Source organism: Equus asinus, chromosome X (genome assembly GCF_041296235.1).
Source record: "Equus asinus isolate D_3611 breed Donkey chromosome X, EquAss-T2T_v2, whole genome shotgun sequence".
NCBI classification, from domain to species: domain Eukaryota; kingdom Metazoa; phylum Chordata; class Mammalia; order Perissodactyla; family Equidae; genus Equus; species Equus asinus.
In genome coordinates this window covers 24,859,218-24,874,727 of record NC_091820.1, presented here as the reverse complement: position 1 = coordinate 24,874,727, position 15,510 = coordinate 24,859,218, and the positions used below count along the sequence as shown (strand labels likewise).

General features: G+C 37.7%; 1 protein-coding gene across 8 annotated transcripts in view; it reads right to left on the bottom strand.

Moving 5' to 3' along the window:
- Nucleotides 1-563: 563 nt before the first annotated feature.
- The window catches only part of GK (glycerol kinase), a 68,140-nt gene continuing 53,193 nt past the window's right edge, over nucleotides 564-15,510 (bottom strand). For 3 of the 8 annotated variants that reach the window (XM_070502058.1, XM_014843565.3, XM_070502059.1), the window contains 8 exons: nucleotides 12,229-12,307; nucleotides 9,683-9,779; nucleotides 9,052-9,136; nucleotides 8,414-8,534; nucleotides 8,160-8,303; nucleotides 6,347-6,427; nucleotides 3,641-3,727; nucleotides 675-1,826 (listed from right to left, as the gene is read on the bottom strand). In XM_070502058.1, coding sequence (XP_070358159.1) covers nucleotides 1,816-1,826; nucleotides 3,641-3,727; nucleotides 6,347-6,427; nucleotides 8,160-8,303; nucleotides 8,414-8,534; nucleotides 9,052-9,136; nucleotides 9,683-9,779; nucleotides 12,229-12,307 — 705 coding nt within the window. In that variant the 3' untranslated portion in view covers nucleotides 675-1,815. Of the gene's footprint in view, nucleotides 1,827-3,640; nucleotides 3,728-5,426; nucleotides 5,645-6,346; nucleotides 6,428-8,159; nucleotides 8,304-8,413; nucleotides 8,535-9,051; nucleotides 9,137-9,682; nucleotides 9,780-12,228; nucleotides 12,308-15,510 lie in introns of those variants that run through there. The other 5 variants (XM_044763466.2, XM_070502062.1, XM_014843563.3 and 2 more) reach the window with 4 other exon arrangements.

Here is a 15,510-nt window from a genome sequence, read left to right as displayed (position 1 = left end):
CCTTTCTATAATATTTATGTCACTAAAGTGGCAGCTGCATCAATAAAACCCAGCAGATTCAATAATATAGAAACAGGACAAATAGAACTGCAAATGCAAGCTACCATTAATCCAAAACAAAATAAAACCTTTTATACTAATATATAAATATTTTCCCATTTTCAGTTCTGACTGAAGAAAATAATTGGGGGACAGTATTTTATTCATAGTAAACAGAAATTAAAAATATTTTTGAAATTGACATTATGCAGCTAGATTAGGTAAGTTTTTATAATACGTAATACTAAATATTTTGAGAAATTCTTGGTTTCATTGCGAGCCATTTCTAATAGTAAACCTTTTTTCAGTTGTAATGACAGTAAGCAGAAATAATTCTCTGTCATCCCACATAGAATAATTGCTTATCTGCAACTGATAATGTATTTAGATAAAAAGAGATTCTTGGCTTTATTTCTAAGGTTTTTTTCGACTTAAGTTTTTAAGCTTTTTCGACACCCTCCAAAAGGATCCCAAATAAATCTAAAATTATGTCAAAGGAAAATAACTTTATACGGACTAGTGCTTGTGTTTAAAGCAATATTTACTACAGTATTCCATAGTTTTCTTTTTCTTTCTCAGCATATACCCAGCTAAAACAAATAAAAAGGTAAGATATAAAAAATACAGTTGAAGTCACAATAAAGTACATTTTCTTTTATTGACATAGAACATTTACTTAAATTTTAAATGTTGGCTCTTTAAGAAAAAGTGTCTCCTTGTAAATAATATGCATAACCGTTGCCCAAAAATGTATACAGTGTTTTCTCCAAAATATTTATACATATAGTGGTCCACTTAAGACCAGCCCCATTATAACTTGCTGAATACAATGTGCTCTTAATTTATAAATGGGCTACCCTCAGTATAGAAAATATATAGGCATGTATGTCATACATACAAAGTAAGAAATATAAAAAGGAGAGATGAAAAGAAAAAAAAGAAATGTTCTTCCCTATAAGATCCAGACAGAAGTTCAGTGTCGTTAGCGAGACCATGTAAATGTACTCTTAATTTATAAATGGGCTACCCTCAATATATAAAATATATAGGCATGCATGTTAGACATGCAATGCAAAAAATATAAAAAGGAGAGATGGAAAAAAAAGGTCAAAGTGTCCTTCCCCATAAGATCCAGACGGCAGTTCGGCGTAATTAGTGAGACCATGGAAAATGTCCAAGGAGTTTCAGCTCTAGCAAGTACTTTTCAGAAAAATATCTAAGCTATGAGAGCAATAAATTTCCATTTTAAGAATTTAGTAGAGGTTTCCATTTAAACAGTCAGTGAGGATGCTGTGGTCTCCCTAATAGGCAGAAAAGAGGACTCTTGGCCGTCTGTTAAAAAGAAACAAACAAAAAGTTGCTCATTTTTAGCCAGTTAGTAAGAAACCTTTAATCAAGTGTGTGTAGTGCAGAGAATGACATCCTGGCCCACGAGCGTCTGAATTTGTTCGACGAAAGATTCCAATGGACAGGATCTGAATTCTTAGATCTTAGAGGGAATGGGGCAGGAAGTGATGGCAAAAAAGGGGTCAGCCCCAAAGGTGGCTGGTCCAATCTTAACTGTTGATGTTAAAAAACACACCAAATGTTTCTATAACATTCTTTCTGCTGCATTTTCTTTATTTCAAGCCACGGGTCTACTTGGAGGGTCATGCACCAAGTGGCTTATAAATAAAATCAGAGTCTATGAATAGTGTCATCACATTTAGAGACAACCACTGGATTCTCTCATTAGATAAAGAGGTCGCATCTTTGGAATCCATGAGTTAGTATTATTTACGGGATACCTAAAATGGGGAACAAAAACCATATGTCAATAGCAACATACATGAAATTCAGGAATTAAAGCAATGAAGACTACTAGTCATTTACTGAGCTAGAAATTCCATATGGTCTCTAAATACTGCTTCACAGTCAAAATGCAAGAAATATAACTGGACCAATTCCAAAATTAGCAAATATTAACACTATTGCTAATTGTTTACCAAGGCAAGCAATTCCCACTGTTCTCCAATCTCAGCATATGTTACCAAGAGAGAACCTAAAGATGGCAATCATCCATTTTGGAAGCTTAGGCATTTGGACACTTAATGTATCCTTTAGTGTAGAGATATGCTACATGTCTCAATTTTCATAGAGAACAGGCTTTTTCATCCTGTCATGGTACCAAAGGGGAAACAGAGGGATAAAAGAATCCATGAAAACATTCAGCTGCCATGTTTTTTTCTTTCCTTTTCCAGACCATCATTATGCAGCCAAAAACAACCCCCTCAGGATAATAACAGAATAATAGAACTTCTCCTAAAACAGCATATAAGTTTCTTTATAAATTAAAGTTACAATTCTTCAGGGGAATATAAGGGCTCCTTCAACAAACATTCTTGAGAAGCAGACAGAAAATAGTCATCTGCTAATTCTGTATAGATTTATGTATACAGAAGCCCTTTGTAGGATGTAAAGCACTAATGCCAACATAAGGTATTGTTATTACGGAAGGAGAAGACTGAAACATTTATCCTGCATTGAAGAATACAAAAGAAGGAAATATAGTTTTAAATTCTCATGCAAGTAACCTATATTTTATCACTAATTAAAAGATAATCTAATGTTCTGCTGATGTAAATAATTTTCATTCCATATATGCATATATATATATATATATATATGTATGTATGTACATATAGCTAAACGATGATGCCAAGCTAAATTAAGGCTTGTCAGATTTTTACAAACAGATGTTCTGCCATATCAATAAAGTTTACATTTTACACGTAAAACCCAGGCCATCCATCTAATTAATTGAGAGAAATAATTCAACTCTTTCCCTAATTATGAAGATTTTAAAAATGTTTCACTTTCTTGGCAACATATGGACTAAGTCACTTCCATTTAAGCCATTAACTTGGAGAAAAAGTGAGCTATCATCAAGAATGGCTTCCAAAAATGATTATTACACTTAAGTTAACACATAACACAGGTTATGCAATGTATTTCATAATATGCTGAGCAATTTTACTCATAAATAATAATTCAGTTTTAATTTCAACCCCAATTTATTTAAGCAATTTTAAAAACATGAGTTCGCAAAATGTATTCTTTTAACTAAAATAAAAGTGACTATATATTTCCCCTAGTTTTAGAGTTTTACAGAAACTCTGCTAACATACTCTGGCCAACACTCTTACTAGAATTGAAAGATTAAGACTTGCGTAGCAAATTTTCATAAGTATGAGAAACAGCTTATGTACGCTTGAAAGCCAATTTGATCATGGTCAAAAATTAGACTTTAAGTTTCATCTGTCACTCAGAAAGTCCTTCCATTTGAGCATTAACAGTAGCGCGTGCACTTTTGCTGCTGAGGGCAGAATGGAGCCCCTCAAATCCTCATCATCTACTGCAAATTGAAAGAGGTTAAGCAGAGCCACAGTCCTTCATTCTGACTGCCCCCAAAGATTAACTGGTCTAACCAACTAGACATTTAACGGATTTTCCAGGTTCCTTAGCATAGGAAGAACGAAAAACATGGAAAACTTTCTGCTGAGTTACACACAAATATATTAATGCTAACTAATAAAATCGTCTAATTTAAAGAGTAACTGACCTGAGATGTACCTTGCTCCGATTAACATTACCATGCTACTCACTATAAAAAAGCCCAAGGGTAGACTACAGAAGATACTAGGGTCACCTGTGGTCATCCAAGTAGAAGGGAATTCCAGTCAAGCAAACCAAAAGAGAGACACATAATTACAATATTTGTGTTAAGAATCACATGACAGCAAAACAAATTAAGTTATAAAAATAGTATATTCATAAAAGCTAGCAAAGAGTTATTATTTCAAATCAAAACTATAATCAATATTGAAGGCTTACGACAATGAACAAACAATACAGATAGCACGCTACGAGTAGCCAAGAACATACAGTAGTCTCCCCTTATCCGCGTTTTTGCTTTCTGTGGTTTCAGTTACCCGCGGTGAACCGCAGTCCCAAAATAATGCTACCTCACAACGCCTATGTCATTCACTTCACTTCACTTGAGCTCATCATGCAGGCACTGTGCCATCTCACATCGTTAGAAGAAGGATGAATACAGTGCAATAAGATATTTTGAGAGAGAGACGACATGCATATAACTTTTATTATAGTACATTTTAATTGTTCAATTTTATTGTTACTACTGTTAATCTCTTACTGTGCCTAATTGATAAATTAAACTTTATCATAGGTATGTAAATATAGGAAAAAACATAGTATATATAAGGTTCAGTACTATCCGCGGTTTCAGGAATCCATCAGGGGTCTTGGAACGTGTCCCCTGCAGATAAAGGGGTACTACTATAGTGCATATAGACCAACATAAGCCTTACACTGGCGAAGCCAAAGAGAGAACTTTTTGGGAGGCTACTGACTTTAGCTTTCTTGATTGTTCCCCAAAAGATGCTAAAATGAGCAATCCAATTCCCCCAAAGTTCAAATTATGGATCCTTTGGCTATCAGAGAAGAATTATAGTCTACTGAAAATGCGTTTCACACCCTATTGGATTCATTTTCTTTTTTAAATAGAAATTGGTGTATAAGAAAATGCACCTGAGAATTAATATTACTGTAACTTAAAAGCTAAATTGTGTTAACCTACACTTACAAAAATTGCCTGAGAACATGCTTCTTTGATTATTTTCTAACCTGGATTCTCTTGGAATCTCTTTCTTTAAAGAATATTTCTTATATTTATGCTTTTGGTTTTTTTCTTCTCCCCAAACCCCCCCAGTACATAGCCGTATACTCTAGCTGTAGGTCCTTCTGGTTGTGCTATGTGGGACATCGCCTCAGCATGGCTTGATGAGCGGTGCTATGTCCACGCCCAGGATCTGAACCAGTAAAACCCTGGGCTGCCACAGCAGAGTGCGTGAACTTAACCACTCAGCCACGGGGCTGGCCAACCCCTATGCTTTTCTTGAATTTAAAAACTATATATCTAGAATATTTAACATTCTTTAAATAAGAAGTGTATTCAAAATTAACATCCAATTGAAATTAGTCTTTGAGTGGTGAACATGATATAATCTAAAAAGAAACTGAAATATGACGTACATCTGAAATTTATATAATGTTATAAACCAACATTACTGCAATAAAAAAAAATTAACATCCTAGAGTTAAAAAAATACAACCACTAGATGAAGTGGCACACATCTGTTATATCTTGTACAGAAACTAGCACTGTGGTAGAAAAATGATTGAGAAGTTTAATTATAAACGGTCTCAAAATTGCAAACAGCCTTAGCATGAAAAGCTTTGCCACCATCTTGGAAAGGAAGTTGAGTCTCAGAACAAAAGATTAAAGAAAAAGGATATTAAGCTTATTTAGGAGAAAAAACAAAAGCTTCAAATAGGAACATCCAGGACTGAAAATACAGATCACAGTGATCTGTGGTAGTGGATGATTCCAGAAGCTTCTCCTAAGAGCCAGATACATTAAAAGTGGTTCTATAACTCACTTTGGGGTTGGAAGGCAGGTTACCTTTCATTTATAAACTCTTCTCCATTAAAGCATATGCTTCAATACATTCCTGGCCATTGTTCCATCCATTATGTTCCATATCTTGCATTTAGCAAAGAATTAAAATATTATGCCATATTAAAGGCATGTTTAAGGCTGTTTAAATATCAAAAGCATATTAAAGACAGCTTAAGACTGCTTACAACTAAATGGTTTACTTAAGTTGAATACCTTCCTACCTAAGTGAGTGAAAACAATAGTCCTTTGTTTTTTGCCAAGAGCATTTCCAAATCTATTATGACACTCTACTGTGTGGGATATATTTCTTCCTTTCTGATTCCAGTGAATTTCCATAATATACACCCACTAAGAACTTGGAATCAGCCTAGGAAGTGGCGAAATATATCCTGAAATTAATACAGCTTTCAGCTGGTTCAGGTCATGAAGACAGCCCCCCAAAAAGGTAAAGTAAGATATTAAGAGAAAAAAAAGACTATAGTTGATTTTTTTTCATTAAGAAGAAACTAGAAATAATTTCACTTTTAGAAAACTAAGTTATCAATTGAAGTACCAGGAATAAACTAATAAGAAAAGATATAGTAGGACAGAGTTAAGGATGTATATCAACCTGATAATTTACATCTTATGTTTAGAACTTTAAAGTGTTTTTAAAATGCTAGAAACTCCGGACATATGAAAATGGTTTTCTTCAGAGCAGCCTTGCTAAGTATAAATGGTCAGATATTCAAATAAGATATTGAACATACTAAGAAAAAGTGGCAATAATATTAAAAACATTTTTACCACTTTCCGAAGACTGAGTTGTAACCCAACCCATTGACTTCATCACAGCTTTCTTCCACGTAGAATAACGAATTTCACTTTCTAGAAATAGAAGGTAGGAAAAACACACATATGAAAGGTGGTTTACTGAGATGTTCTAAGGACCACACTTACGTTCACTCAGCATTCTTGACTAATTGTTACACGTATAAACTGACATGGGACTTTACCAGGACTCATATTTGGGAGAGTATGGCTGCTAGGGAGTGCCAGTGACCGGAAGAGACGCTTGCTTGGAAGTTGGAGGGGAAATTCAGCTGGGTCTACAGGGTGAAGGGAGATTGGGAGAGGGCTACCTGCTAAGACCAGGCCATTTACAAATGAGCGGTGATGAATTAGAAAGGGGAATCCCATTTGATCTGTTCTCTCTTTGTTGTGTGTGTGTGTGTGTTGTGGGGAGACAAGAGGGGTTGGTGAAGGGAAGGACAACTGACACAACTGATTAACTCTGGGCTAAGGCCTAAAAATGGCACGGGTGGCTCTAATCAGAAAACTAATCCTTAATTTTTTGCACACAAGTTCCTTGCTCTAAGAGAGGGATTAGTGTCTTGAGACCATATACTTGCTCTGAACATTATTTGCTTATTAAAAAGTAGTTCTTTTCAGAAGTAGAAAAATTCTTGAACTTCATATTTTATCTAATATTGCAAAAGTTAAACATTACTTAGAGACAGAATATCAGATTTTGAAACACATTTCTACATCAGGGTACATGGTACACTGTCTGACTATAAAATTACTAGCATTACGATCTACTTTCTTATATATGGAAAAGAACGAATACAATTAAGAAGTGCTGGCATAGTCTTCCAGAAAATTAAACAAAAATGAATTTGAAAGCTTCTTTCCCAATAGCTCAAAATCCACTTTGATGCTATTTTATACATAGGGTTTTTAAAAGTTATAAAACCAGGGGCCAGCCTGGTGGCGCAGCGGGGCCCACGTTCTGCTTCAGCGGCCCAGGGTTCGCTGGTCCGGATCCTGGGTGTGGACGTGGCACCGCTTGGCATGCCATGCTGTGGTAGCATCCCACATATAAAGTAGAGGAAGGTGGGCACAGATGTTAGCTCAGGGCCAGTCTTCCTCAGCAAAAAGAGGAGGATTGGTAGCAGATGTTAGTTCAGGGCTAATCTTCCTCAAAAAAAAAAAAGTTATAAAACCAAATTCAGTATATAAAAAACCTTGCTTTTGTACTCACATTTATTTCAATTTAAGAGCTGCATCACTGTATTTTAATAAAGGTGTTGGTCAGAGCTTGCAGCTTAGCTTAGTTTGTTAGGACAGTGAATAGATCATTTAATGCTCATTTACTGAAATTGTTGCTGCTTTTGTCAGGCTAGCTCTGCTATGCTTACAAGTTACCAGAATGTCCCTTAGCCCAGGTAATCATGTTCTAAAACCAGACCATTGGAACCAAAGATGATCCAGTGTAGACATTAGGGGCTGGTGGCTGCTATATCTCTGTTCTCGCTTTTAAAAACGGCTGTGCTAACAAGCCAAAACATAGCGCGGCAGTGTTCTCCTGCTACATGAAAGGACTGTAAACAATAGAAGCGCAGGGGGAAAAAAAAGAGATTTTAGGAGGTGTTTTTATAAGGATTTCTCTCATTTACACTCATTGAGTGTAGCCCAACATGCTGAGGAGCCAAATCTGAAACAGCAGCATTTGCTATTTACTTAGTTTCCTAACTTAGGAATCAACAGAAAGGCCAACGCTCTCTCACTAAGGTGCTTTCCACGGTATGCCGTTAAAAGTTTCATTCTTTAAATGTACCCTCAGCATTGATCTGGGGTTCAAACCGTTCCATTGTGACAGCTGACAAATCCTCGGGTTCGAGACTCCAGACGCCGACACCTTCTGCAGCGCCTGCAGCCATGGCAGCTCCCAGAGCCGTTGTTTCAGGCATCGAGGGCTTCACTGAGGGGAGAGAGCCACATCAACGTCTTTGCAGTTACCGATGCCTAAAAAAGCAGTTCTGCTGAGGGAAATGTTACTCTGGGAGTTTAAAGGACAGAAGGCTCACAAACCTACTGGGATGTACAGAATGTCAGCTTGGAGCTGCATAAGAATCTTGTTGTTGGTCATTCCTCCATCTACCTGCAAATGACTGAGTGGAATCCCACAGTCGCGGTTCATGGCATCCAAAATCTTAAACAAACCAACGCAATGAACATAATGAAACGACTTCACAGTAACATCTCTCAAAATGGCAATCTTCTACTTAAAAACCCTCAAGACCTTCCCAAAGCCTACAGAATAAAATTTAGACTTCTTATTCTGGGCTTCCAGGCCCTCGTTGATCTGGTCACAACCAACATTTTCTCTCATGACACCTCTGCACTCACCATTACATCGAGCCAAGCCAAACCACTCTGTTTTGCACCCTGGTTTCCTGCCTTGATGCCTGTTTGTGCTATTCCCTTTGTCTAATATGTACCATTCAGCATCCCAGCCCTCGACTGTAAAATGCCCAGAGCCTGGCAGATAATGGGAACTTAGAAGGTAATGACAGCTGGACAAAGAACCAACACTTACATTTATTAGATTAGTGTTTAGGCAGGCTTAACTTTCGACAAAGTACTTCATAAATTTCCGGCATTAGTATATAATTTGTTTAAGAGTGATAAAAGGATCAAGTACAAGAAAACAGGCCTCTATTTATTACCTCTCGGGTTTGGAAACAGACAGCTTCTAATGCGGCAAAAGCAATATGGCATTTATTGGTGAACTGTGTGAGCCCGCAGATGATCCTAAAGACATACACAAAGATTTCAAGATTAGAGTGGAAAAAAACGAGTCATCAATCTGAAATGTCCCGAACATGGAAAGATTGAATTTGTAGACAGAAAAGTGCAGAAGAAAAAAGGACATTCAAAACCCCCCAAACTGGAATAAACATTAAGTAGCTTGGAAAGCCGTTCGAGTCCACAATTCTGCATCCACATAGGAAAAAGTTCACGATCCATCTGAATACATGACAATAATATAAAACCAAATCAGTATTCAGCTAGATGATGTCCCTTTGATACATAACTTGCAGATGCCTTGAAGATAAAAGATAATACTAATATGAATATGGATATAAATTCATGAATATGAATATGGGGGCTTATTGTCAGATGATTTATAACTTCTTGGAGTTTAAAAGTTCTGAAATTATACTCTCCAAATGGAAAAGGTTTCCTCAACACTTTAAAATCATTTGAAAATAGATAGGAAACTATTAACTAATGTTATCAGCTAATTTAGTGAATAAATCAGGACCCACAAAAGCATACCTTATTTTCAATTCTTACCCTCTTGCACTGGGCTCCCAATAAGGCGCATATAACCCTGAAAACGCTGGGACGAAATAGCAGCCATAAGAAGTACCGACTTCTTTAGCAAGTTTTTCTAATATTAAACAAAAACACAAACAAAAATCACTCTAATATCTCCTTACTTACTTTAGTTAACAAACACATCTGTTTAAAACAATTAGGATGGGGCTTTTGGTTTCTTGTCCATTAGTACAGCAAACTGTTCCTAATGACAGCAGAATGCTACGAGCAACCAAAACAAATTTCCCCACATTGAACACCCCCACTAAAATGAAACCCAGCCCCCAAAATAGAGGAACCGGATTGGTTTTAAGGTATTTTAGCTCATTTCCACAATTTTTAAGGTAGCTGACTAGGAGACGAAGAAGTGGCCTCCGGTGTGCCCCTGATCAGAAATGTGTTTCTGATTGTCTCACCTTCAGGCAAAATTAAGCAAGTCGATGACAGAGCAGGTAGGTGAGTTCAAAATAATTATCCATAGACTGAAAATAGCCAGATTAGTACTTAAATTATAAGTACTGGCATTTTTTTTAAATTAAGGTTGTAAAAGTTAACATCCTTGTGAAATTACAGTTGTACATTATTATTAGTCATGTTGTAGGTACACCACTTCACCCCTAGTGCCCTCCCCCCACCCCCGTGGCAACCACTGATCAGTTCTCTTTGTCCATATGTGAACTACCACCTATGAGTGGAGTCATACAGAGTTCGTCTTTCTCTGTCTGGCTTATTTCACTAAACATAATACTCTCAAGGTCTATCCATGTTGTTGTGAATGGGACAACTTTGTCCTTTTTTATGGCTGAGTAGTATTCCATTGTATATATATACCACGAGTTCTTTATCCAATCATCAGTTGCTGGACACTTAGGTTGGTTCCATGACTTGGCTATTGTGAATAATGCTGCAATGAAGATAGGGGTGCATGGAACTTCTGGAATTGCTGATTTCAGGTTCTGAGGATAGATACCCAGTAGTAGGATGGCTGGGTCATAAGGTATTTCTATTCTTAACTTTTTGAGGAATCTCCATGCTGTTTTCCATAGTGGCTGCACCAGTTTGCATTCCCACCAATAGTGTATGAGGGTTCCCTTTTCTCCACAGCCTCTCCAACATTTGTCACTCTTGGTTTTGGATATTTTTGCCATTCTAACAGGTGTAATGTGATATCTTAGTGTAGTTTTGATTTGCATTTCCCTGATGATTAGTGATGATGAGCATCTTTTCATGTGTCTATTGGCCATCCGTATATCTTCTTTGGAGAAATGTCTGTTCATGTCCCCTGCCCATTTTGTAATTGGGTTATTTGATTTTTTATTGTTGAGTTGTGTGAGTTCTTTGTATATTACGGAGATTAACCCTTTGTCGGATAAATAACTTGTGAATATTTTTTCCCAATCAGTGGGCTGTTTTTTTGTTTCAATCCTGTTTTCCCTTGCCTTGAAGAAGCTCTTTAGCCTGATGAAGTCCCATTTGTTTATTCTTTCTATTGTTTCCTTCATGTGAGGGGTTATGGTGTCCGAAAAGATTCTTTTGAAGCTGATTGTCAAAGAGTGTGCTGCCGATATTCTCTTCTAGAAGACTTATTGTTTCAGGCCTAATCTTTAGGTCTTTGATCCATTTTGAGTTTATTTTAGTAAATGGTGAAAAAGAATGGTTGATTTTCATTCTTTTACATGTGGCTGTCCAGTTTTCCCAGCACTATTTGTTGAAGAGACTTTCTTTCCTCCATTGTAGGCCCTCAGCTCCTTTGTCGAAGATTAGCTGTCCATAGATGTGTGGTTTTATCTCTGGGCTTTCAATTCTGTTCCATTGATCTGTGGACCTGTTTTTGTACCAGTACCATGCTGTTTTGATCACTGTAGCTTTGTAGTATGTTTTGAAATTGGGGATTGTGATTCCGCCGGCTTTCTTTTTCTTGCTCAGGATTGCTTTAGTAATTCGCGGTCTTTTGTTGCCCCATATGAATTTTAGGATTCTTTGTTCAATTTCCGTGAAGAATGTTCTTGGGATTCTGATTGGGATAGCATTGAATCTATAGATTGCTTTAGGTAGTATGGACATTTTAACTATGTTTATTCTTCCAATCCATGTGCATGGAATGTCTTTCTATCTCTTTATGTCGTCGTTGATTTCTTTCAAGAAGGTCTTGTAGTTTTCGTTGTAAAGATTAGGTACTGGCATTTTAATGCTCACTCTAAGAGTTAAAGCTCTTTGTCATCCGCTAAATTTAACTGGACTACTTCACCTGCAGATTCTGGCAATCTTTGGTGTTCAATTTTACAGCTGGGTAATTTTTATGCCCTACCTTGTCAGTTTATTAATCCACCACTAATCATGTCCATTTGTTGTTTTATAAGTCTTCACAAAATAGTCTTTTATGTATAAATCAAACTCGTAATAGGGATCCATATAATTTAATGACACATATGGGGCAAAGCACAAGTATTAACAGATTGTAAAAGTAAAATATTAAAAATTTTCCTTATTGAGATTCTAACCTTTTGTTAGAACATACTCACCAATTTCCTCTGAGGTCTGTATAATTCCTAGATTGTCTCTTAGCCAGCGAATAACAGCACCAGCTATAGCTACAGAACCCTAGGGAAAAAAGGAATCCGAGAGACAATATATGTTATCACTATAAAAAGTTTTTATTGAGCGTATTCTCTATGCGTGACCCTACCAGATGGATAAAATTCAAAAATTTCAACTTTGGGGTTTCTACAAATATCATAAACTAGGTCTTCTAATACAAACATATTTTTATCTAGGTCATTACAGACGTTTCTCATGAGACAGGGAAAGGCAGCCAGCCCTCCAGCACACCCTCGGCCCCGTCCCCACAGGTGGACATCAATGCATTGAGTGGTTTGCTTCTTGGATAACTCTTCTATCTGTCGCTAAGCTAGTGAGGTATGTTACCACCTCAGTATATACATTCCCATCTTATCCACAAAGTTATTGGGAGAGGCCACATTAAAAGTTATTTTCGGGGTGGCCCAGTGGCGCAGTGGTTAAGTTTGCATGCTCTGCTTCGGCAGCCCAGGGTTCGCCGGTTCGGATCCCAGGTGTGGACCTACACATCACTTATCAAGCCATGCTGTGGCAGGCGACCCACATATAAAATAGAGGAAGATGGCACAGATGTTAGCTCAGGGCCAGCCTTCCTCAGCAAAAAGAGGAGGATTGGCAGCAGATGTTAGCTCAGGGCTAATCTTCCTCAAAAAAAAAAAAGTTATTTTCAAGTCCATTTCCCATATCTAACAGTATATTAAATCAAGCAAAAACAACAAATAGTTAGCAAAGATGCTAACTACAGAGTAATTTTTCTTTACAACAAAATCACCAAGGGACTGGGGGCGGGGTGTGCTGTGGCAATAAGGAAGGAAACATATAATTTGGAGTCAGATGAACTGGGTTTGAGTGTGAGTTCTAGTTCTGAGTTGCTATGTGATCTTAGGGAAATTAGTTAGGCTTTCTGAGCCTCCATTTCTTCACCTATAAAATGGTGGTGACGCTAATAACATCTACCTAAATGAAGTACTATGAGGCTCAATATGAGGACATATAGGAAGATTCTTACTGAATGTAAATATTAAACTCATTAATTTTTTTTTGAGGAAGATTAGCCCTGAGCTAACATTTGCTGCCAATCCTTCTCTTTTTGCTGAGGAAGACTGGCCCTGAGCTAATATCTGTGCCCATCTTCCTCTACTTTATATGTGGGACACCTACCTCAGCATGGTGTGCCAAGCAGTGCCATGTCCACACCCGGGATCTGAACCGGAGAATACCGGGCCGCCAAAGCGGAACATGTGCACTTAACTGCTGCGCCACTGGGCCAACCCAGAAACTCATTAATTTTTTAAGTGTTAAAAAAGTATTAGCCAAATTCCATCGATTGATGAATGGATAAACAAAATGTAGAATATCCACACAATGGAATATTGTTTTGGCCATGAAACTGAATGAAGTTCTGCTACAACATGGATGAACCTTGAAAACTTTACGCAAAATGAAAGAAGCCAGTCATAAAAGACCACATATTGCATGATTCTGTTTATATAAAATGTTTAGAATAGGCAATCTAGAGACAAAGAGTAGATCAGTACTTGTCTAGGGTTGGGGCAATGGGGTGATGAAAATGTTCGAAAGTGAGATTGTAGTGATGGTTGCACGACTCTGTGAATATACTAAAACCGCTGAATTATATACTTTAAAAGGGCGAATCATGTGATATCTGAATTATATCTCAATAAAGCTGTTATACAAAGATCATGAGGGGGGCCAGCCCATGACCGAGTGGTTAAGTTGGCGCGCTCCACTTTGGCAGCCCAGGGTTTCACCAGTTCGGATCCTGGGCACGGACATGGCACCGCTCATCAGGCCATGCTAAGCTGGCGTTACACATGCCACAACTAGAAGGACCCACAACTAAAATATACAACTATGTCCTGGGGGGCTTTGGGGAGAAGGAAGAAAAAAAAGATTGGCAACAGATGTTAGCACAGGTGCCGATCTTAAAAAAAAAAAAACGATCACGAGGGTAAAAAAAGTATCAGCACAAACCATTAGGAATTCCAAAATAAGCTTTTTGGTTCTGCCATTTCATTCATATAGATTACTAATGTAAACTCCGTCTACAGAGTCAGCCCAAACCAAAAAGTCAGGTAACTTTGATATGTTACATATTTAGGTACTTAGTGGGACCATCAAGAGGAAGTAAATAAATTTTTTGCTTAGAGAGATTAAAGAACTTTAAGCTCGGGGGGCCGGCCCGGTGGCGCAGTGGTTAAGTTCCCACGTTCCGCTTCTCGGCAGCCCAGGGTTTGCCAGTTCGGATCCCAGGTGCGGACATGGCACTGCTTCGCAAAAAGCCATGCTGTGGCAGGCGTCCCACATACAAAAAAGTAGAGGAAGATGGGCATGGATGTTAGCTCAGGGCTGGTCTTCCTCAGCAAAAAGAGGAGGATTGGCGGTGGTTAGCTCAGGGCTGATCTTCCTCAAAAAGAAAAAACAAAACAGAACTTTAAGCTCGGGGTTGGCCCAGTGGCGTAGCGGTTAAGTTCACACACTCTGCTCTGGTGGCCCAGGGTTCACAGGTTTGGATCCCCGGCACGGACCTACACACCACTTATCAAACCATGCTGTGGCAGGCGTCCCACATATAAAGTAGAGGAAGATAAGTAGAGGAAGATGGGCACAGATGTTAGCTCAGGGCCAGTCTTCCACAGGAAAAAGAGGAGGACTGACAGCAGATGTTAGTTCAGGGCTAATCTTCCTCAAACAACAAAAAAAGAATTTTACTTTCAAATTTCCGTTGGAAGCAAACAATTCAGAGACAGTAGTTGCTAAAGACTAGTAAATATATAAGATTTTCTAGACCAGTGTTGTCCAATAGAAATATAATGTGAGCCACATATATGACTTAAATTTTCTAGTTACCAGATTAAATAGGTAAAAAGAAACAGGTTAAATTAATTGTAATGTATTTTGTTTAACCTAATATATTAAAAATATTATCATTGCAACATGCAATCAATATAAAAATTATTGAGATATTTTATCTATTTTTTGTACTAAGTCTGAAATTGGGTATATATTTTATACTTAAAGCACATCTCAATTTGGACTAGCCACATTTAAAGTGCTCAATAGCCACATGTGGCTAGTGGCTACCATACTGGATAGCACAGTTCTAGATCTAATTTAAAAAACGCCTGGTGGCGCAGCAGTTAAGTTCCCATGTTCTGCTTTGGCAGCCCAGGGTTTGCCGGTTCGGATCCCGGGTGCGGACATGG